Source organism: Mugil cephalus, chromosome 14 (genome assembly GCF_022458985.1).
Source record: "Mugil cephalus isolate CIBA_MC_2020 chromosome 14, CIBA_Mcephalus_1.1, whole genome shotgun sequence".
Taxonomy (NCBI): domain Eukaryota; kingdom Metazoa; phylum Chordata; class Actinopteri; order Mugiliformes; family Mugilidae; genus Mugil; species Mugil cephalus.
The window spans coordinates 15,035,865-15,059,394 of NC_061783.1; the positions used below are offsets into that span (position 1 = coordinate 15,035,865).

The 23,530-nt window shown below is 41.6% G+C and overlaps 1 protein-coding gene across 5 annotated transcripts in view; it reads left to right on the forward strand.

Annotated features, from left to right (window-relative positions):
- akap9 (A kinase (PRKA) anchor protein 9) overlaps positions 1-23,530 on the forward strand; it is a 64,112-nt gene that overhangs the window by 25,038 nt on the left and 15,544 nt on the right. For 4 of the 5 annotated variants that reach the window (XM_047604544.1, XM_047604545.1, XM_047604548.1 and 1 more), the window contains 15 exons: positions 58-155; positions 834-939; positions 1,312-1,543; positions 3,029-3,089; positions 3,839-4,162; positions 4,560-4,832; positions 6,534-6,664; positions 6,792-6,967; positions 9,038-9,258; positions 14,257-14,419; positions 16,505-16,599; positions 17,014-17,131; positions 18,016-18,054; positions 18,972-19,204; positions 21,546-21,665. In XM_047604544.1, the coding sequence (XP_047460500.1) occupies positions 58-155; positions 834-939; positions 1,312-1,543; positions 3,029-3,089; positions 3,839-4,162; positions 4,560-4,832; positions 6,534-6,664; positions 6,792-6,967; positions 9,038-9,258; positions 14,257-14,419; positions 16,505-16,599; positions 17,014-17,131; positions 18,016-18,054; positions 18,972-19,204; positions 21,546-21,665 (2,390 nt within the window). The remainder of the gene's footprint in view (positions 1-57; positions 156-833; positions 940-1,311; positions 1,544-3,028; positions 3,090-3,838; positions 4,163-4,559; positions 4,833-6,533; positions 6,665-6,791; positions 6,968-9,037; positions 9,259-14,256; positions 14,420-16,504; positions 16,600-17,013; positions 17,132-18,015; positions 18,055-18,971; positions 19,205-21,545; positions 21,666-23,530) is intronic. The other variant, XM_047604546.1, reaches the window with a different exon arrangement.

Here is a 23,530-nt window from a genome sequence, read left to right on the forward strand (position 1 = left end):
ATGTTCAGATAAAATGAAAACTAAATATAACCCATCCATCTGTTTTCCTCTTTGTAGCGCTGTACAGAGATCTCCAGCAGGTGAAGGAGACGATCGAGCAGGAACATCATCGACTCTCGCAGCTCCAGGTTTTGCTGAGAGCTGACGGAGACAAGGTAAAAAAGAAAAATTTGCACATCTGTCGACACAGTTTACAGTTTTCCAGTATCCTGATTGAAGATGTGTGAATGTTCACACTAGAAATGTAGAAAAATAAAGTACACTTTAAAAAAAGTAAACAATTATATGAACATAAATAAAAACTAAAAAATTACTGTTAAATGTTAATAAAACCTGAAATTTTATTGAAATTTAAAAAGATTTGATTGTTCTGTATCATTTGTTGTGACTATAAAAGAGTTAAGTAAAATACTTTTTTTAAATAAAATAAATTGTAAGATAATTGAAGTCAATACTAAACATAAAGTTTTTAAATATAATCAGTTAGTTTGTAGAATAAAAAGTAAGATGAATCAGATGTATTACCACATGTCCTGTTTGGTGCAGCCTCAAACCACTGTAAGAAATCATATAAAATCTAAGCAGAATATAAAAAATGTTTGGCCTTAAATGTATCGTTGATGCGAAAAAGGCAGCAAGTGTTCAAATGTTTCATGTTAAGCATAAAGTAGAATCTGATTTTCAGGAAAAGCGTATTAATGCAAAGCGTAGACACTGGGTTTTGTCTTTGACCTTACGTTAATGTAACGCATGTTGACTTACGTTGGCGGATAAGAGTCGGAGTGTGTGTGTGCGTTTGAGTGGCGTCTCTAACAAATCTGTTAATTTCCAAGATCGCTGCACTGCAGACGGCGTATGATGAACTGAAAAGCAGCAGCGAGAAGGAGATCTCTGACCTCCGCGTGCAGGTCGCCCCTTTAAGCCCCTCGTCAATCAGAGGTAAGTTTAGAGTTCATCTCCGTCTAATGGAAAGATTAGAAGCAAATATCTGAAGCATTTATGAATAGTTAAAGCTAGGAAGTGTGTAGTATTATGTCTTTTAGATGCCATGTAAACACTTTAAGAGTACTGTCTGAATGATTTTAAAAGATTTGTATAGATTTATTTAGCTTAAAATTATTAAATTGAATGAATAAGTGTCCATTCACGGTTTCATCTATACCAGTAAATGTCAGACATTTAACATACTCCTACACTTACGGGAAATAGACGTAGATTTCTGCCGCCGCGGCGACGTTAAAGTCTCATCTCATCGATTTCAGTCTCCGCTCCGTCATATTGAATTGCACGTTTCACCTCTGTGTCGGTCAGATCCGGACGAGCAGGCCGGAGCGTCTGCTTCCCTCGCGGCGGACGTGCAGAGGCTGAAGGCTGAGGCTCAGGAGAAGCAGCTGCAGCTGGAGGAGAGTCACAGGCAGGAGATGGAGCGTCTCAGAGCCCACTACCAGTGTCAGGCCACGGAGACGGAGGAGCGGTACGCGACCGAGCTCGTCATGCTGCAACACCGCCTGCAGGAGGTCACGGGGACTGAGAACTATTACAGGTGACGGTTGGTTCATTTTGATGCAGGAAAATGTGTTTGCAGAGAAGCCTTTACACATTAAGATAATAATAATGTCATTTATTTATTTTCTTTTCAAGACTGAAACATACGAATAGGATTTTTATAGGTTTAAAACTCCTCTAAAAAGCTCTCCGCTCTGTGAAGAGGTAAAAAAAAGAGAGTGGATCTTGAAATTTGCTTCAGAATAGCTTTTCATCTCTGAAATAGTAATTCAAGAAATGCCTGTTATTGTTCTTTCAGGCGTTGGATCTCTTGAGGAACGCTGTCACCTCATTCATTTAATCCGTAGCTGAATGTCTCACACAATTCACTCCCAATAATTTACATTTAATCAAAGAAAAAACCACAATCAGGCTGTGAGCAGACTGAGCTCCATGACAGACTGTACTAAAGATACGTTCTAGCAGAGGCTGGTTTTTCACCTCCTGTGCAGCACGTGGAAGATCCCCAGCCCAGATCAGTTGACGACGTCGCCTTAACTAATGAAATATTCACTCGTTTGGTTTCGTGCCTTTTGTTCGCCCACTAACCTGTAGAAGTACCTTTTCAGCTTTTGGAGAGTAGAGAGGACTGTGACAAAATAGATGCTCCTTCATTTGAATTTGCAGTGGCAGAAATATTCATTATTTGTGCTGTTGTGAACATCGCTGACATGGCGGTTGTTTATAAGCATATAGCAAACTTTTTATTATGATTCAGCTCTTCCTTGTGGCTAAAGAGAAGAGTTATACTCTTTCTTTATGGACTGGGATGCTGCTGCCCTCCTCTGTTTGTTTCTGTAAATGTAAAATCTTTTAAAACCATGAGATACAGAGGTGTGGGATACATTCTCATGCTTTATATCCAGATAAATTATTCAGATGAATCAAAAGTTCCACACTTCCTCTTAAAAATTGTAAATTATTGGGAGTCATTGGATCAAAAAAACAGAGGTTGAACACGGCTGTTGCCTAGAAATTGTTTTTTAATTCCAGACGGAATATTTCATGCAGATAAATCGATATGAATATTATCTTTAGTTGCTGATCTAGTGCCATTACTTTGGTTGCTGCTGCTTTTAGGACTCTCGCAATAGTTTGACAATTTTCTCTAATGAGGGAAGGTCTTACAGAAGTTATTATCCATAAGAAATAAACTCCATGTGTTGATAAAACAGACGGAGAAAGACATTTTCTGTTAGAATTTACAATTAATCTTATTATTATTTTTACAGAACTTCAACTTTTTCTTTACCAAAATTGTGTAGCAGGTCTAGATCATAAAATGTGGCTTCCATACTCAAAACTGAAACTACAAACATGATATTACAGCCAAGTATGAATATGTGGTTTATAGTATTAGAAATACCCCCCCCCCCCCCCCCCCCAGGTGTTTCATGACCCTCATTGAAATAAAATGGTAAATCTTAAACTGTTAAACTTGTTTTAGATTTCACGTGATGAATTGATCATGTTTGTCTTTCAGCCTGTCCAGCGTCCCAGAGTCCAGCTCTGAGAGGAAGGAGGAGCACACAGAGGAGCTAAAGGTTTGACTCCCTTTAAAATCTCCCACGCCGCACACACCGCGTCTTATTCCGAGCTGCACATGCATTAAGATGCCATGGCAGTGAAGGCGGATGGGAGGGAACGGTCGCAGCCTTGGGGCGAAAAAGTGCCCTCAATCCACAACACTAGCTCGTCACGAGACGACCTATATCTAACCATTTAAAGGACTGGGCATTACATAACGTTTAACCGAGCGGACGTACTCTAGTCTTGGCATGAAGGGAGGATTGTGCCTCTCGCCGATGAACTGTGCTCCATTTAAGCCACCTCTCACACCCATCGCTCCAAATTCTGTCCGTCCTTAGAGTGACGCTTTCTACAACGTGAAAACTGCACAGCTCATGTGTTGAGGCTCGTATATTCTCGTGCAGTCGCCAGAGAGGATAGAAGAAGAGGGGCAGGAAAGAGACACAAACAGATGCATGGTTTGATTTCAGATGTTTGGCTTGAGGCAAGTGGTACCAAAGAGGCTGAAGGACTTTGTAACGGACAAAACAGGAATTCATCACAAGACACAGTGGTAGTGTGTTAGTGGAAAATGTAATGACCCTTCAGTATCTCTTTATCATCACTGGAGCCGAAGGAGAGAACAAAAATATGCATTTACTGATGGTCAAGAGGACCTGTTTATTTTAGGAACTGTCTTGAGGAACTTTTTATGACCAAATCCAAATTTTGACACACTTCAGCGTCTCGCTAACTTTGTAACTCTTCCGTTTTCTTTTCTCAGGATGTGAGTGAGGAGGAGTTGTCAGAGGGAGGTGGGGAGTCGGGCTGGTCGGCCAGGTCCCCCGGCCTGAGAGCACAGCTGCAGGCGCTGAGGAAAGCTCTCCACCACAAGTACGTCCAAGAAGTCGCCGCTCTCAAGGAGCAGCACAGCAATGAGCTGAGGAGGCTGAGGGAAGAAAGGGAGCAGGACAGGAGGGGAGAGGAGCGTCGGGACCTCAACGGTATCAACGGCGCCGGAAGCTCCACTGAGAGCCTCGGGGTGACCGGCCAGGTCCTCCTGGAAGAGAGGCAGCACTGGGAGAGAGTGGAGGAGGAAGTTGCCAAGGTATGTGGCCAATCTTTTAGTGTTTTGATGCAAATGTTTAGACGGCAACAGCTGAGTTTGACAGATGGGACAGGATGCACTGTCAGCTGAAATGAATTGATTGGAAATTTTTCATCTTTCTAGCTTTTTAAATAGAAACATTTGCTGTTTTTCTTAGTCTGGTTGATAATAGACTGAATACCTTTTAGTTATGGAGTCGAAAGCAGTGACTTATAGTGAATATCTTGCAGAAGAATCAATAATGAAATTGCAACTCGAGATACAATGTGTTATTCATCTCTGAATGGAATCAATCTGCAGACACAAACAGAAAAGAAGATCCAGTCAAACATTTTATCAACGCAGAAACGCAGCTCTGAAAAACAACACTGCCTCTGGACCTTGTGCTTTCTGACAGGCTATAGTTCAGATGTCCGTCGAGTTTGCACAGCAGTCCGAGCTGGCTCGAATCAACAAACGCGCCGGCCAGATGAGCACCTCCATGCAGACGCAGCCCGGTGAAGAGGAGGTGGAGGACAAGGAGGCAGAGGAGCAGACTCCCATCGCTTCCCCTGCAACAGGCGCCTGGCTGGAGGAGGAGGAGAGGGAGAGGCTGGAAAAGGAGCTGGAAGAGAGAAACGCTGAGATCAGAAAGTTAAAGGAGGAGCTGCAGAAATCAGGACCTGATCAGGTCGGTATCAATTACTGAACCATTCACGCCTAATTCGAAAGGTCCGCTCGCAACAACAGGTTTATTAATTCCCTTTCACAGGCTTCATAGTTGCTGTGTCATTAATTTTCAGATGCACTGTGTCGCAATGCAGGTGCTGCATCGGATGGATTGAGTCTGCTGTATAGACTGTTTTATTTATTCTGGATGCTTAAAGATTAACTTTATTTTTCACAGTTTTGTTATTCAATTCACGCCTGAATCAAGACACCAGGATCTTTTAGTTGTGGTTTAAACAGGATAAACTTATTCAGCAACATATTTTGCTACAATTAAAGAAGTGAAGCTTAACATAATATAGATTTTTATTTTTTCTTAACATTTTTGTCCATGCAGCTCAACACTAATTGGAGTCATCAGATACCTGCATGTCTCTCTAAAGGTGGTGCATCCTCAATGAACTTGAGACAATAGCCTTTGTTAGTAAATGACTTGCTGGCATTCTTTGGATAGTTCTTACAATATTCCCACACAATCACAACAACATTCAGAGGAAACACAGCACCACAGTGCTTTATTGGTTGATGATTGTATTCACTATATTTTAGGCTGTAGATTATGCACCGTTTCCTCATGTCCCTGCTCTGCGTGCCCTGGTTCCTACATTAGATTTTTCTTGTCTTCCCTCGAGGAACTAATCCCAGCGCCTGCTTGGTTTTCACTAACCATTTATTGCATGATTAGACTTTAACTGTGCGATAGCAGTGGCTGTCAGCTTCCGAGTTCTTTGAGCGATGAGTTGCTCCAACGCACCCTTTCGGTTTAATAATTTAGGAAGATGGTAATCCTCAGAAATTGGCTTAGATTTGTTTGACGATGAGAAAAAAATGTTTCCATATATTTTTTTTTTTTATACAAGACAAATTGTCTGGTTTTGAACCAGTAATGTCAAAAAGTCCAGACTGTTGAATTGATACTTAAAAAGCTTTTATTTTGACAAGAGTCAAACATTCTCTTTGCAAAAATATAGCAGGCCTATATTCTAAAACTTGACATTAAATAAAAAAATACATTTAACGTTTTTGTTAAATTTGGTGGACCATCCACAGCGAGTAGAGTCCTATTGATTGCAGCTCCACAACAAACCACAGACTCATAAATTACTCAAGATTTCAATCAATACTTCCCTGAATTAATGCCTCAAAAGTGTACAGACTTAATCCCCAAATGCATCTCTGTCTTTCTGGTGACATAGTGTACAGTTATTACATGGTACATTAATAAAATGGTGTCGCATAACATGGTTTGAAACAGCTCCTGTCTTCATCTGCAGCCTGTACACAGTGTTTTATTTAAACGACAGGATATTTTATTGCTTTGCTGCATCGCTGCTGTGCTCCCAGGAGGTGGAGCTATGGCCACTGCCGCTCTCTGCGCCTCAGGTGCACCTGTTGCCATAGCAGCACAAAGACAGTAGTGTTTCTCTCAGCTCCAAGGGAGTTAAATTGTGTCTTTGTGTGTGCATGTGCGTTCGTTAAAAAAAAAAAAAAAAAAAGGCCAGAGTGTCTGAGTGCGCCTTGCTGTGCCTTATTTGAATTTACTTTTACTAATGGTCACATGTGCGGCCGCGCTGTCCACTGATGTGAAGAGTTGTTGCAGAGTCTCAGCTGAAACTTTGCGATGACGGGGCTGCTGTCTGTGCTCTCTCTGCTGCCCGTGCAGGCCTTAAAGACGGCGGGTGATGGCGAGGGAGAAGTTGAGGAGGATCCAGGCGGGCCGGGAACGACGCAGGCTGGCGCGCGCAAATCATCGCTGCAGGATGATGGAGAGTCCTCTGATAAGGATACTGAAAGGTACCGCTGCAGTCTTAATGTTTCTTAATAATCAGATCCACTTTGTGCACGGAGATGGTCAATGCTTCAGTCTTATACAAAATTAAAAAATAGACTGATAGTGACTTCCTTCTCTTCTTGGTTTCAGAAATCTGTTACAAAAAGCCAACAAGACGCTTGGTCAGGTATTGGTTGATGTCCTGAAGACAACAGCAGCAGCGGAGGAAACTATGGGCCTCCACATGCAGAGTTTGCGTGATGCTTCAGGTGGCGTGCAGCCGCCTCACTCCACCACACAGAGAGCCGTCAGACCTTACGCTGCAGGCAAGTGACCTGGAGATTCAGTGAACAGATAGATAGATAGATAATTTACTTTATTCATCCCCGAAGGGAAATTAGGAATGCTGGTGTCCATGTTTGGACGAGAGTCACAAAATTTTTTCTTAAGTAATCTTGTAGTGATTCTAGCACGGAAGGACACACTCATGGTGCAGAACCCTATAGACTGGAAGTCAGAACAACTTCTTCGCTCACCAACTTATGGTGGAAAATGGGTCTGGAACTGCAGGATCTGCTCGGCCAATCACGCTGTTATGGGTTCAGGCAGAGATGAACACGAGAGTGACAGTGACATAGTCACACACGTCACCTGAGCACCACTCAGTTGAATTTGTTAACAACGAAATGGCTCTGATTGCTGTAGGTCTATCCACTTGTGTGTGCAGAGTTAGCTGTTTTCTCCGTATCAGTTGCAACACGCCCTATGTTGATATCCAAATGGCAATTAACCAGATTCATATTCTGATAAGGGAATGTGAATGCCACATCAGTACAGGACTAAAAAAAAATATGTGGGCAGCTTTACTCAGCTTCACTTGCATGTGAGGAACCATCATTAGACTGGCATCTAAAATCCAATTTATAACATCTTATAGACTGGAGCTCCAATTTGTCTAATTATTAAATCTGGATAATTAAAAAAAATTATTTAAACCGAACACATTTTAGTTCTGAATCCATTTTGTCAAGTGAACTTGTGAAGTTGCTGTTGCTAATAGAGGCCTGTGCACCATGACTACGTACTGTTAGTGCCTGAGCCGTGTCTTCGTTTAGCCTGAAGGTTGTTGATGAGTTTCTATAGTAGAAAAACAAACCATCAGTTCATATTAGTGCGCACAGATATTGCACGCACAACTTGATCTTATGCAAATAACAATGTGGACATATAGTCCAGTAATTCAGGTGTCACAAAAGCACATTTGTGAAGCTGAATGAGTCGGTCTGAGTTAGGGTGGCGACTCCATGGAAGCCAAAGACAACAAAACATTCTTAGGTTAACAAGCTTAGCGGTATCATAATGCACTGTTAATACAAATGTGGCTTCTGTCTCAAAACAAAACTAAAGCAAAGGCCACTGGACTCGTTTGAATTGTCTTCTAAGTGTTTGTTAGGGACATCCACCTGTGAGGGACCGGAAGTCACCTGACTATGGTCGGTTAATGACCCAATTCTCACCTCAGAGTGTTGAAATGTCTTCAAGGAAACTTGACCTGTTGCCTTTGTTTTAGTCTTGTTTAGAGATATAACATGACCTGGAGAACTGAGAACCTTCACATGATGTACATAGCTGTTCATATTACTGAACTATATCAAGCTGTTATGACACATTAATTAATCTGCCATTTCATTTGAATGAAATATAACTGCAGAAAAACTATTAATGAGGTGCAAACATTGCATGTTATATATTGCATGTAATATAACAACCATGTTTTCTGAAGAGCTTGTCATTAGATAACTGTAGATATCTGCCTTAAATTGCAGTCCCTTATCAAACATGTGCATGCAAAGTATGGTTGTTGAATTATAAACATGCACAGTTGTATGCATCAGTGGCAGCATTTTATCTGATCTCTTGTATAAAGCTGCCAACCTAATAATTCCACCTGTTTATATTCTCCAGTAGATCTTCTGTTCTGTTCTTGATTGTTGGAACTACTTGCTGTCATAATATTTGAAGTGAAAATGAGAAAATGTCTTGAATAGTTACCGACTGTCTTAAAGGCGGCCGTGTGTGTGTGTGTTGTGTGTTTGTTGGAACCAGATAAAGTGTGCGCCTTCACCCTTATTGTGGTTTTATATTTAGCACTGCTGGGCGTTCTGCTCTGTCAGGAATCCAAACTAGTCATGACTAGCATTTTTAAAGCTTGTGCTTCATCAACTCTAAACACCAATTTACTTTTATATGCCATCTTCAAATGGTTGTAAGTGGCTGCACATAAACTATTAAAGCAGCATCACGATTGTACATCTTCATTATACATTAACCATCTGAGTGAACTTTAAAATATGCAGATGCTGAAATAAACTTAAATTTCTGCTGTGTTCCCGCAGAAAGTGGCCAGAGCAGTGGGACCGGCGCAGACGACAGAAATGTGTGGCCCGGGGAGATGGAGGCCAACGAGGGTCTGGAGTTGTCCCAGCAGATGATGGACAGCCTGCTGCTCGGCGCTGGGGCGCAGCTCGAGAACGAGGAGTATTTAATGGGAATCGGCGGCCGGCTGCAGACGGCTCTGGAGAAGATGCTGATGGCCATCTCAGACACCACCAACCAGGTACGAACCAAATACATTCACATACATTGACACCTTGAGTCTTAAGTTTCTCACAATTAATCCACCACCCAGGTTCATTTGATTACAGGTAAGTATCTGGCTGTTAACAGACTCTAGTCATGTGAGTCTCTCAGGTTTGCACAACCCAACCCAGAGATGTTTAAAACAAATACCTAAACTCCTCGCCAGTCATTTGGAACTGAAGGAGCCACTTGAATGAAAAGTCTTGAAAGAAAACTCAGTTGTTCTCACGTAAAGTTTGTTTAAGAATGAAATAATCTGATCTGGTGCAACATGTTTTAAATCTTCTTTGTTTTCCTGTGGAGAGTCATGTGAGAACACTAATGCTGCTTTAACGTTTGTATGGTAAATGTGAGTATGCAGCTAGCAGCCATTTTAGCACTCATGCTAAAAATAAAGTTAAGAAACTCCTAAAACCACCTTCCAATTCCTCTATTCGTCACAAATAAACTTACTATATGTTGTTATCAATGCTTAAAGTGTCAAACTCCTTGTTAAAAACATAAATGTAGAACTCTTCTTCTAAAAAAACACATTTCAAAGTGTCTTGATGTATATAGATTTTCAAATTAAAGTAATTTTACTCCTAATAATCACACCACACACCTGATTCCAGTATCCAACACTTTTCACTACGTCATTTAAATCTTTTATCTGAACCGAAGAATCCTTCCTGAATCGTCCTGTCTTTCTTTTGTAAACAGAAAGCTCCAGTGACACGTTTAAGCTTTGTCCGAGCGTTTAAATGTCCACACTCAACACTGTTAACCCCCTCTGTGAGTTTCTGCGCCTGTTCACGTCGGCATAATGGGGATGAGACGGCAGAATGTGGCCGGCAACAACGTTGTCCCGTCTAGAATCCGCGCACAAAAGAGCTGCCTCATTCCCAGTGGTTGCCTATAGATACGAGACGTATTTACACAGAGCTTTTTTGTGTGGCCGGCCGGCCTATCGCGGCCCGGCGGCACAGACCAGCCCCACCCCTTCTCACACTGTCCGTGTAGTGGCCCCCGCTGTGTCCTGTGTCAGCCCGCAGAGACGGGGGCCGGTTTAACTAGGCCACCGAGTGTGTTACTGTAACCGAGTGCACGGCACATCTTCCCGCTGGCTGGAGCTCATGCGTTATTTACGCTGAAATGGTTTTTTATCTTGGCGATCTAAAAATAGCTTTAAAGACTTTTCAGGCCAAGCAACTCCAGCGTCCGTCGACATCATAACACACGTTGGTTGAACGATGCCTTTTGAATTGTTTGTGTGTTGAAGTCTATTAGATTACAATGCACCAGCTTTTCTTATTTTTATTTTTTCTTATTACAGTTCATTTACTTTATGCTGTTTTGTATCACAATTAAACAAAAGCTAACTTACACTAAATGTAGTGTAGAAGTGATTTTTTCAATTGACCAACTTTGATAGACAAACAATCATAATTTTGGAAATAATGTCGAACGATTCCAGCTTCTCAAATCTAAATTTGACAGCATCACACAGTTGCTGCAAATTTGTCGGCTGCACATCTATGAAGAGAATCTCCCGTTCGACCACATCCCAAAGGTTCCTCTATTGGATTGAGATCTGGTGAGTGTGGAGGCCACTGGAGCACAGTGAACTCATTGTCACGTTCAAGAAACCAGTTTGAGATGATATGAGCTTTGTGACATGGTGCATTATCCTGCTGGAAGGAGCCGTCAGAAGATGGTCCACTGTGGTCATAAAGGGATGGACATGGTCAGCAACAGTACTCAGGTACTCAGGGGCCCAGGAAAATATCCCCCACACCATTACACCACCACTACCAGCCTGAAGCGTTGATACAAGACAGGATGGATCCATGCTTTCATCTTGTTTATGCCAAATTCTGACCCTGACATCCGAATGTCTCAGCTGAAGTTGAGACTCATCAGAACAGGAAACGTTTTTCCAATTTTCTTCAGCAAGTTGTCTTTGAATAGCGCCATGTGATTGGCTGATTAGCTAATGTCTAATAAAGTGGCCAGTGAGTGTATTTAAGTTATAGACTATTAGTCAAATAAAAAAACATGTTGCACTATTGTAATGGGCACTTTTCACCTATTTCTGACAACATAAACATTAAGCAATCGGTACATTACCCAAGCAACCAAAAGTGATGAACCTTTTTAGTGCTTTCAAGTTGATTACATGTTTACGTCTCCTCCAAGTACACACAGTTAATAGCGCAATAAACGCGGAATCAACAAAGCCTCTAATGGTTTGCTCAATGATTTCCTTGTTGCTATCGATCCAGCGTACATTAGTCTTGTCTGGTGCCGGTGCTCGATTGTCACGTCTTGCCCGTGAAGCAGCAGACTGATGTAACAACAAGCCCGATCAGGAATGTTCAGAGTCTTTGTTGAGCTGCTGCTGTAAATTATTTGCCCGGGGAAGGTGTTTGCTCACTCATTGCTCGCTCCCCGTTTATCTGCCGGTGAGACGCTTCAGTGAGTCGTATAAATGTTTCTTGTGACAGGCTATGCAGACTACACTGTAGGTGGGGCCAAGAGGAAACGGGTCAGAAGTCCTTAATTGCTTTTTTTTTTTGTTGTTGTTACGTGAGGTTGGAATCTGGTTTGACAACTCTCTGTGTAAAGGGTGTGCGTTGTCTGTCCTTATTTGTGTCTGATCTATTTGCAAATCTACCTGGTGGACTGGCCCCGAGGATTGAAGCCACACCTGCTTCCCTCCCTCCCACTTTTTTTTTTTTTTTTTTATCCTGCTGTGTGTGAACGCTGAAGGAAGCGGAAAAACCGTCCTCGTCTGAACGCTTAAAACCTCCGTGGAAGTCTTGGATTTTAAGCATTTTTTTTTTTTTCAATGCATGTGGGTAAAGAGGCGAAGTGAGTTTAACAAAGTGACAGTGTCCCTCCAGGGGGTGAGTAAGCCTCGAATGAAATGAGAGTAATCCAGCGACGGTGAGTAACATGAGCACGGGAGCATGCGTGGAGAGGGAATGACAGCAGTTCGCGAAGGAAGTGAAAAGGAAAGAGCGAGTGACTTTAGATCTCAACGCTGTCATTTCACTCTTGGCCGACTGCCGCTTGGACCAAACAATTAAAAGGGGCCCCTGGGAAGCTTCCCCCGCAAGGTTGGGGTTGCTACAGCGGCATAGTATTGTTAATGAATCTCCGGAGAGAAAGAGAGCAGAGAGAGAGGGAGGAGAGCAAGCGGGAGCAGACAAGGGGGTGCGAGCTTCACCGAGCTTCACCGTGATACGGTTTTACTCCGGAGAAAGACGGTCAAAGAGAGGAGATCTCCACAGAGGACGGAGGAGAAGAAATGCTTGCTTTTGTGTTTACAGAGCTCCCGCGGTCATGTTCAGGAATGCCCTTTGAGCTGCTGGACTCAGACGTGACTTCCACCTGCTGCAGAGGATGACACTTTTTATTCTGAAAAACTATCTCACCGTTGCCGGATGATTTTCTTCCTCAATATCAGCCTGGAAGTTGCTCTACCTCAACCAAGGCAGCATGTGACCAAGATAACATGAATGTCACCCTCACCAAATGTTGTTTACTCTTCTCGTGTGTACCAATTACATAGAAACTGTTGCTTGGAGCCATCCACAACGTTGCTCACCGCTTCATTCCCCACCGGACTTTATTCTCATTTGCGGCTGCACACTCCAGCCCGACAATTCGCAGGAGATGGAAATCCCTTCTGATGACTCCAGATAAGGTCCTCCACTTTAACAACACAGAAGAAACAGCTGACAGCGCCGCATCCGTTCGTCTCCTACCATGGATTCCTACCGCTCTTACTGGAACTCCAGCATGCAGAGCAGCGTGTGGGTGGAGGGGGAGGACCAGGATGTGTACGAGGTGGAATCCCGCGTGCCCCTTCCCCGACCCTTCCCCATGTGCAGCACTTTGAACGAGAAAAACGCCGTGGTGGTGCAGACACAGATCTCACATGTCAATCACAGGGTCAACGGCCACCTTCTTAAGGTCATCTCCAAAATCTCCCTGCCCACTCCTCCTTACACAGTAAGTTTGCTCGGATGCACTGTGATTGAATTATGCACAGAGAGTTGGTTTGTGCAATATTAAACAGTGCACTAATGTTTTATAGATACATTTGTGATGTGAGTTAAATGCCATTCTGCGTCGGTACACAGCAGCCCCCTTGAATCGAAGGATCTTTGGTCGAAGATTAAACAACTTGCTTGCGTCAGGGGTCACGATTCCGTGAAATGTTACGATAAGACCTTTGCCCGGGAAGATATGAAAATCTATGAAAAGTTACTGTGTGTAATGAGTGCCAGCGCTGGCGGTTTATTGCGTGATGGTTATTTCAAAGCACATCCTCAAGGAAACGATAGACTCTGTCACCTGACTAGCAGGTCATTATCGTACTGTTTTTCTCTTACATCTGCACGTAATCTAATTTTCTTCTTACCTTATTTGTGTACTTGTTGAAGTCTGTCTGCTGTATAAACAGTCAAAGCGTTTAGTTTAGCAGCATAATTAAATTAAGCGACTAGAGTATTTTTTTCTCTTCTGCAAATCTTTTAAGATAAAATAAGCCTAATTATAAAGCAGACAAAAACTGTGGCTTTCTTCAAATACAAATTTCTACATATGCGTATATGTGATTTTCCATTAAGCGTGTCTCACAATATGGCAAATGTGTGTGAAATCTTGTCAATAATATTTGTCAATATAACTATGGGAAGTTTCTCTTACATCTCTTACACCTTCATCCGCTCATTGGTATCAAACGTGCCCACGTTCAGGGCTCGTTAGAAGCTGATTGTTAAAAAAAAGCAAAATATCTGTTTTAGTGTCCAACATTTCCCATAATGCAACATAAAAACATCTTTCACTACATCACTCTTGCCTCCAAAATGCCAAGTTCTTTCAAACCAACCTCCAAACATTAACAGTATCAGCCCTGACATCACACAACAATTTTCACCTCTGAAGTTCTTTAATGCAAAGACGCTGCGTTTTCTCCTCTCAGCTTGAACATGCCCGGATGACCCAGACCGAGCTGATGCGAGAGTCCTTCCGCCACAACCAGGAGATGAACGAGCTGCTGCAGAAGCAGGAGGAGCTGCAGGAGCGGGTGACGGAGGAGGCGCGGGCGCGGGAGCAGCTGGCCCTGGAGCTTCACCGTGCTGAGGGTGAGATTTTAGCTTCAACATGGGAACAAATCTGAATTTATATGTTTTTATGACGCGCAATCAGCGGGAAATGAAGGGGGGCTGTTTGGCTGATTTAAATGTGAGATAAATTTACATTTGTGCCAAGTTAAGTGACTGTAAAGCACATCAAGGCAACCTCTTTATAGGATGAATTGTAGTGCTCGTAAACCCCTCTTCGGTGGACTCTCGTGATTACAGAATTAAGTTGAATGAAGTGAAAACGCTTGTGTTTGGAGGTGGGAGGGGGGAGGAGTGACAGGATCAGCTGTTTGAAAGGGAGAGTAAAGGAGCATGAGACCATCTGTGGTGAGAACCTGACAAATGGTATTTATGAGTCTGTCAGTGGTTTGTGTTTGAACACATGACAGCTAAATTATGAGGGAGGTGAAGCCGATTGTATGCGAACAAATAGGAAGTCAGAAGGCAGTTTTGGGTCTTCAGGGCAGCTGAGCGCCGTGACGGATCTTGTTGTCAGGCAACTTGCTGTCCCATCCTTGTCACAGACAGCTGGTCCTCGAGGAACAACTGTTTAAACTACATACACTCTCTCTGGCTCACACACACACACACACACACACACACACCAAACATAGTCCACTGCCCAAGAATCATTTCCTTCTTGTTAGCTTTGTGGACACTCTGAACAGCGGTGAGTTTATAACCATTTCTAATCCTGTGTTGTCTTTTTCTTGTCCAGGATCCTGTTACAGTGTTTGTTTTCAGTAATCCCACAGAGGAGCGGCAAATATTTGCTGTTATAAAACTTTTATAGGTAACCAAAGCTGGTAAAAGCAAGGAATATTGTAATGAATAGGAGTGTAACTCAGAATAATACATATGCTAAGATATGTAAAGTAAATGTGACGTATGTACAACATGTACAACATGTTAACACTTTTGCCTCAAGAGGAAATACAATATATTACACCATCTGTTCTTCTTGCGCTCTAGTCCTTTGAAAAGAAAAGCTCAAGATGAGCAGTAATCAAAAATACCCAGTGACCAGTTTGTAAATTATTCTATTTTATAATAATTTAAATTGAAATCCTCCTTTACTTACTGTAAACTCACCATTTTCATGTTGTTTAAAGGAGGGCAGCTGCGTGTTTTCTTCATTAACTGTCAGGGAGTGTTTGAAATCCGCTAAGCTTGTGTTTCTTGGACATCTGCTTGTACAAATACCCGCGTATTAAAGAGCAAAAGAGCAAAGCGGAGTAACTCTCCTCTTATTGTGAGGAGGATCCACGCAGGTAGGAGTTCAGGGCGTGGCCATTTCAGACAGGTTTTGAATCAACTCTTTGACTGACATTTGGAAATAAACATCCTCTTCACTGACTGATAAGAGACTATGCGGGTGAACACAGAAGCAAAGGCTCCTTTTGTTTATGCATGAATCAGGGATGAAAAAGATTTGTTGAATTGATTGTGTCTGCAAATGCAGTTGCGTTATACATATTCTTGCATATTTGGGAGCTGAGTGCCATAGACAGGTCCCTCCTTTGGTAAATAGAGTTGGCTCCTGTTGGGATTCCTGAAATAAAATAACATCATGACATCACGAGACATCTCCCTTCTTCTCTCTCAGGTTTAGACAACAAATCAGAAAACACATTCACGTAGTTGCAGTCCCCGTAAACGAGTAGTCGTTTATCCTGTATCTGTGAATTGAATGCCATCCTGGTGCGTAATGCTTGCTGACCTGTGACAGAGCAGTACAGTAATGATAGAGCGCTGTATTGTGCGTAGGGCTCAGTCTCACACTTCATGTCAAGCAAAATGGGTCAGACGTTCTCACCCGTGTTCAGCTCTAAGTTCGTGTGCGTGCGACTCAGCTTGCACGTACGATATGTTTGTTTTTTTTAAATGATTTTTTTTTGTTGATGGTTACCTTGGATTTTGTATCCCGCTGTTAAGTGCTCCGTCTTCTGGATGGCTGCCTCTCGTGTCCATGTGTGACTCAGCACCCACCCAAAATCATGAATCTGAATGCTAAACCAAATATGTGCCAGTGGCTGTTTCGAGCACCATTTATAACCGTTGTTTTCTCTCGTCCTCCACGTTCAGGTTTAATTGATGGCTACACGGATGAACGGGCAGCGTTGGAGGAGCAGTTGCGTCAGAAGGAGGAGCTCCAGCTGAGCCTGGAGCAAGAGCTGCAGGTAAAACTCTCTAGTTGCAAAGAGAGTGCAAGGTAGAAAATCACAATTCAACAACATTAAAGGTGGAGTTTAGTAGTGATGGTGATGTAAGTACAGGAAACGTGTGAGTTTCAGTCGGTACAGTGCTGCGTGTTTCTGATCAATGAATCCTGTGAAAGGTCGAAAACAACAAATCGACCTATGACGTGTGCGGCCCAAACAAAATGATGTCCCTTGATTACCAATAATTGTGGCTCAGTAGTTCATTTGAACCCACATAAAAGCACAGCTCAACATGTAACACAGTTCACTAATGATATTTTTGAACATTAAGGACCCAATAAAGATTTCACTACGAAGTTATATGGTTCTCTTATCTTTTAAGTGACCGCACATGTGTAAATATCTTTTTTTTTTTTTTTTTTTTCCTTGCAGGTTACAAGCAGCCGGCTGCGCGAGTTGGAGCAGGAAAGGATTCAGATGCAGGAGGAGCGCGAGCTGCTGTCACGACAACAAGACGCCATGAAGGAGAACGCCAGCCCCCGCGAGCTTCGTACGTATCCCAGTATTCCCTCCACAGAGATGGTAGAAACATGGGTTTCTGGGTGGTTGTTTTTATTAAGTGTGAACTTGCGGTAAAATAAGTTTCAAAAGCCTGAATGGTTTCCTATGTAATCCAGGTCCAAGTTTCAGTTTAGGTCAAAAGTCCCTCATCCACATTTTAAATGCAAATTCTTTCCTGAAAATTACACGGGGCATCTTTATATGGTTTCAATGATTAATCCAGATTTCATTTCACTTGCTTAGTGTAAAGATGTTGTCGGACAGTTTTACAGGGCTGTCCTTTTATACAGTACACTGACGATACACACTACCTAGGTGTTTATTTCTACTGGCTCTTGGAAACATTAACAGCTCATAAACCACACACTGTCATTTCTTTTCTAGTTCCTGTGTTGCTCTGGTCCAGTGGAAAACATTTGTTTTAAGCTGTAATTTGGAAGCGTTGTCAGTGTTAAGGAATGCAGAACGAAAAAGTGAATCAAGTGTTTATTTGTATAATGTTTTTTTTTTTCCATGTCACGAGGCCGAGGAAACTATTTGGGTTTCTTAAACCAATTTCTTAAACAAATGCCACTGTTTCAAGTCATACATTTACAGGTATTTGAAGTATTCCAGAAAAGTATTACCCCCGTATTCTCAAAAAGATATCCTATTCTCTCATTAAAAAAAAAAAAGGTGAGTGTTTTGGATCTGAGAACATAAACGGGGGCTCGTTAAGGAACCTTTCCCTTTCAAAGCATCCTTTCTACAGTCTTAACAGACACGAAAACACTACCATCTTATCTCCGCCTTTTTCTTTCCTTTTGTCTTCAGAGTTTTCCTGTTCAAAAACAAGAGCATGTTAAAATCCTGTGCTTTCTCATTCTCCTGTAGGCCTAGTTGAAGCTGCAATGGTTGCAGCACCTGAAGCAGGTGTGTCCACTTTGAGCATGGCTCAGTCATGTCTATATGTTCTTCTGACTGTCTAGTTGAGTGACGGTATACATCTCTTTAACCCTAATCCAGCGACTCACAGACAAAGCTTGGAGCTTGCTTGCTATCGGCTCACAAATTCACTCAGCCCGATCACTAACCTCTGCTTTCGGCTTTTCATTTTGATTGATTTTGTCCTGGTTTGTCATTTTTTAATGTCATGGAGTCAGTGTTAGCGCTCATTTATTAGCATGATGAAATGGAAGTAATCTTCAGACATTCATGTGTAGCCATTATTTCTTAGTTGCCAATCATCTACGCTCTCAATCGATGAATCTTTTTAATTGTCATATACTATGTATATATATATGTGTATATATTTTTCTTAGATCTGCTTATGCTGGTGTTTCTAAGAGTGGGATGATTGGCTGTTAAGGAACTCCTCTCCCCTGCCTGTAAAAGCTTATTGGGCATGGATATTGCAATGTCTGGACTGTCCATGTGTTTGATCTGTCATTTGCACTCTCTCACCCTTTTACTTTTGCACTAATCCCGCGGGGGTTTGATCCTGGGTGAACCGGTGTGGGGGTGTTCACTGGTGGCAGCAGAAGGGTAATGAGACACCGCGATTGGGGGATCATATTTGGTAGCAGGGTGTTGTACTGGGAAGTCCACTGAGATGTTGGAAGAGTCTGACGTTGGCCATTTTTTTCAGATGGAGTGTAAACATGATTGCAACGCGTAAAGTTAAAAGAGAAAGTTGACCGTCATTACGGTTGCGGCAACAAACTTCAGACTCTTCGGTCCCATCTCAGCCTTAATCGTTTAAATTGAACCTGAACGACTAATCAGCTAAAGGTAGCCACCTCTAGTTGGCGGGCGTTAACCTCCCCTCCTTCCTCGGCCGTGTCCCGTAGACCTCTTGGAGGAGACGGAGAAGCTGATGAAGGAGAAGGTGGAGGTCCAGCGGCAGGCGGAGAAGGAGAACACGGACCTCCTGAAGCAGGTGAAGCTCCTGGAGGCCGAGCTGGAGGAGCAGGTCAACAGGGTGGTGGACCTGGAGCACACGCAGACGACGGAGAACGGAGACCTCCGCCAGCAGGTCCAAGCCCTGGAGAAACAGCTGGAGAAGAACAGGAGGTTCCTCGATGTGAGTGACGACCTGAGATGCAGACGTTATCAGTTAATCCCAGCCATTTAAATGTGTTTATTTACTATTTTATGTAATAGTAAATTGAATATCTGGTTAGGGTTAGGGTTAGAGTTAGGTTTAGAATAGTGTTTGAAAATTTTACCTGACCAAAACAAACTATTTGAAGACGTGACCTAGTATTTCACTATTTCTGGATATTTTTAGAGCAACATGTTAATTTGGATGAAAATAATCTTCAACTTAGGTTTAGAGTAGAGAAATTATTGACGCACACACACAGACACACACACACACACAAAAAAGGTAGGTGGACTAGTTTGAGGAGGTTTCTTGAAGCATTTCATCCAAGTAACTATTAAATTTCTACATGATTTGATTTGATTTGATTTTATTAATGATACCTATTAGCTGGTGCCATAGCAACCAGCTAGTCTCCCTGGGGACCACACAAAAACATAACAAGAAAATCATGATATATCAATACAGAATATTTGAAAGTCAATACTAAACATACAATATATAATTAACCAATTGACAGAAGATACAGAACTCAGAGTCAATTTACAGTGCTAGATAATAACATTAATGTTATTATATTAAAGTTTAAAGCAGGTGGTTCCATATAGATGTGACCTATAAATAAAAGTCCTAATTAAAATACTCGTACTCGGGCTAAACTATGATGGAGTTGTGTTTGAACACATGACAGCTAAATTATGAGGGAGGTGAAGCCGATTGTATGCGAACAAATAGGAAGTCAGAAGGCAGTTTTGGGTCTTCAGGGCAGCTGAAGACAGCTGAAGACAGACAATAGTTGGGCAGCCAACTATTCGAATGGCCCATATCATCATTCACGGTATTACGAGCTGCAGCCCGGCGACGACGAGTAGTTTAGACTGGTGAGTAGTTTAGGTTTCAGCAACATCTGGGGTTGAGGTTTATAATCACCGGATATTGACCTGGAATTTGAGGAATTACTTTTTATCCTGTTTTTTTTTTTTTTCTATAATGACCCATTAATAGCCAGAGACTCAAGGTATGAGTGGTGGGACTTAAAGTTTTTAAGGACAGAGATCAAAACTGAGCAGTCAGTGACCGGTGAATGGCGTCTCGGTCTACTTCTCAAGTTTAGTGAGGGGTTTTAGTTTTGCTTGGTCACAGACAAAATACCCGATAGTTCTCACGTTGACATCTTTCTTTTATTCTTCTGATTAATGATGTACGTAGCCACAGCGGCATGAAAATATTAAAGATATTTAATCCTCATTACAGTACAATAATGAAATCATAATAAGTGATTCATGTGAGTGGATATAGCCAACACCTCTTATCATTTACCCGCACACATATAACCCAGAACAGACAGAAAAGGCGTTGATTTACATAAATGTAAGCTAAAGCTAAGAGAGTAATTTGAATGTTGGGAAATAGAGACTCGGTGTCAGTCCCAGGTGATGCTATAAAGGTTAAAGCTGGGACATCGGCTTAAAAATGTTTGTGAGAGGTTCAAGCTAGACGGTCTGAAAGACAGCTTTAATGATTTCATAATTATTTGGCGGGTCATCTGGTTTTCATCTGCTTTTTTGGCTCCATTTGGCTCCCAGTCCGCTGGGTTGAGTTCCCGTCATTATAATTGGGCCACTTGGAGGAAGCAGGAGCACATTTGTAAACATCTAATCATCAAATTAAATTATTTAGCCAGCCCTTTATTATAGACAGAAACAAAAATTCTGATGTTGTTTGTGTTTCTATTTTGAAAGCCACAACAGGGAATGCTTTTTTTTTTTCTGTTTAATTCATCAGCAATTACCAGGATAATGATGTTACGTAATGTTTTCATTCATTTTTAGGTCATCTAAGTTGGTGATTTTACTGAAAAAAATGGGTTTATTCACAATATTTATATATTATTATTATATAATTGGGGGGGGGGGGGTTGCCAGCACCCAGATACTTTATTCATAACATGCTTTCACATTAAGTCTTTATGAAAGTAAACAACTACAAGACCACTTCAAACATTCAATGTTCACCTCATAGACAGACAAACATGTGAGTACAGTCAAATAGTTATAATAATATTTTTTTTGTCTCAGCTACAGCTACGATCAGAGGGACAGTGCACAGCTCTTGCATTATTAACAAGATATATTATATAGTTAAACTAATGAAGCTAGGTCATTAGCTTCCTGCCTCCTTCAGCTCAGACTAACAGTATTGACTAGATAATAAACTATATTATTTATTAAAACAATGTTTTATTGAGCAGTTTTGTGACCATGTACATTATGTTTTTTTATTAGTATTAATTATTTGCCTGTTTCTTTGTTTCTTCCAGGAGCAAGCTGTGGACCGGGAACACGAGAGGGATTTCTTCCAGCATGAGATCCAGAAACTGGAGCAGCAGCTGAAGAATCCACAGAAGCTTCAGGCCGGCTCTGAGCAAAGAAACAAAGAGGTAACAAGAGAACTGCTCCGCTCCCCCTGCCAGGGGATCAGGCTGTAAGAGAGATGCTCACTTTGTGAACATAACACTGTTGTGGCTACAGCGCTGGGCTCAGAGTCACACAGAGGAACAATAGAGTCGGTAGAATTACCTGTTCGCAGGTAAAAGAGAAAGGAATTAGTCTTTGTGCTTTGTTCGTGAGAAGTTGATGTTGTTTAATAGTAGGTTTCGTTTCCATAATCTTCGGCTGTAGAGCTTATGTGACTTCCTGTTGTTGATCAATCAATTGTAAGGGGGAGGTTTATGCAAATTTGTAATGTTTGTTTGACATTTTTATATCAGGGCTCAGTAACAAGAACTTGAATCAATATTTGTTCATGAATGATTTGCTCAGTACCCAAAGCCTAAGGACTAAATTACAGTATTTTTATACCAACCACAAATCAGATGAATGCTTTCATAGGCCCACTGAGAACAGAGGGAGCTAAGTGTAATGGCTGCGATAAGCCATAGACAGACAAAGTTAGCTTCTAGCGTAGTTAGCATTCAACAAATAAAGAGACAAGTATTTCCCTCCAGAGTTGGTGGAGACCAAAGTAGAGTCAGGAAGACACTGAATACTGGACAAAGTGTTTATGTTCAGTCTGCTTGGTGTGTTTATAAACAGCTATTTATCTACTTTTATTAGTTTAATATTCTAACATCTAAAAAGTAAACTTACATAAGCAAGTTATTGAGTTATAATAACCCCACAGCTTGTTTCGGTCAAAGCATAATTGTAAGTGGATTTTGTACATGGGAACTTGATTATTTGTAACAGATACTGGGCCAGATCTACTAAAGGCAAAGTCATTGTGCATGCAAAAAAAAACATACAAACTGATTTACTGATGACTGATTTTTCGTTTGCCTCAATGAACATGCAATATGGGGCGTATATACAAAATTTTGCATGTGCTGGGAGGAGACAGTGCAAATATATTAATTTAGCACACGCAAACCGATTTATCAAACCTGCTCATAGAAATTGCATCTATATTTAACATGTCTCAAAAGGTTGTGCAAACCGTTTGTCCTATGCGTAATTGCACACATTTGGCCGCTGTTACTGTAGGGACAAGAAATTCAAGCATCTTCAACTAAAGGTTACCCTATGAAACATATTCTTTTTTTATTCGGTAAATAACCAGATCAGATGTATCCAGTAAATCATTTGCATGTTTCATACGTGCTTACTGTGGTCTGCAATGAATCTTTCATTGTGTGATGTATGATTGATCGATTGCTTGATTTTATTTGATAAATTTAAGAAAATGCGATACACAATGTGCATACAGTACTAAAATCCATCAGGATGACGCAATAGCAGCGGACACCTTTGATGTAACGGCACCAAATGTCATTTTGCGTTTGCAGTCTCAACGGTGAACATCAATCACACACGCAAAACCCTCATTTACATACAGCTGTTTGCACCTGTTGTCATTTACGCAAACCAAATTAGTGTACTAACCACAAATAAGTACACGCAATTTGAGATCTTAGTAGTTCCAGCCCACTGTATGGTATCTGTTCAGTTTTGTGTAACTTCTGATGTTTATTCGTGATGACAAAGTCTCCCGTATCGACAATACGTGGAGAAAAAGGCTTAACCTGTTTTTTTAAGTCCTGTGTGTTAGATGTTAGCACAGTGTAGCAGAATGATGTTGGTTTTTGTGCATCACTCTGAATCATCACAGCTCTAACAACCGTCAGATTCATCATAACATGAGAAATTTGTCGATAAAGTGTTGAACTTACTTTTTGTGAGTTGGATTTGTCAAACTCTCTTTAACTTCTGGACACTTGACCTTTAGTTTGCTAAGCATTTTTAATTT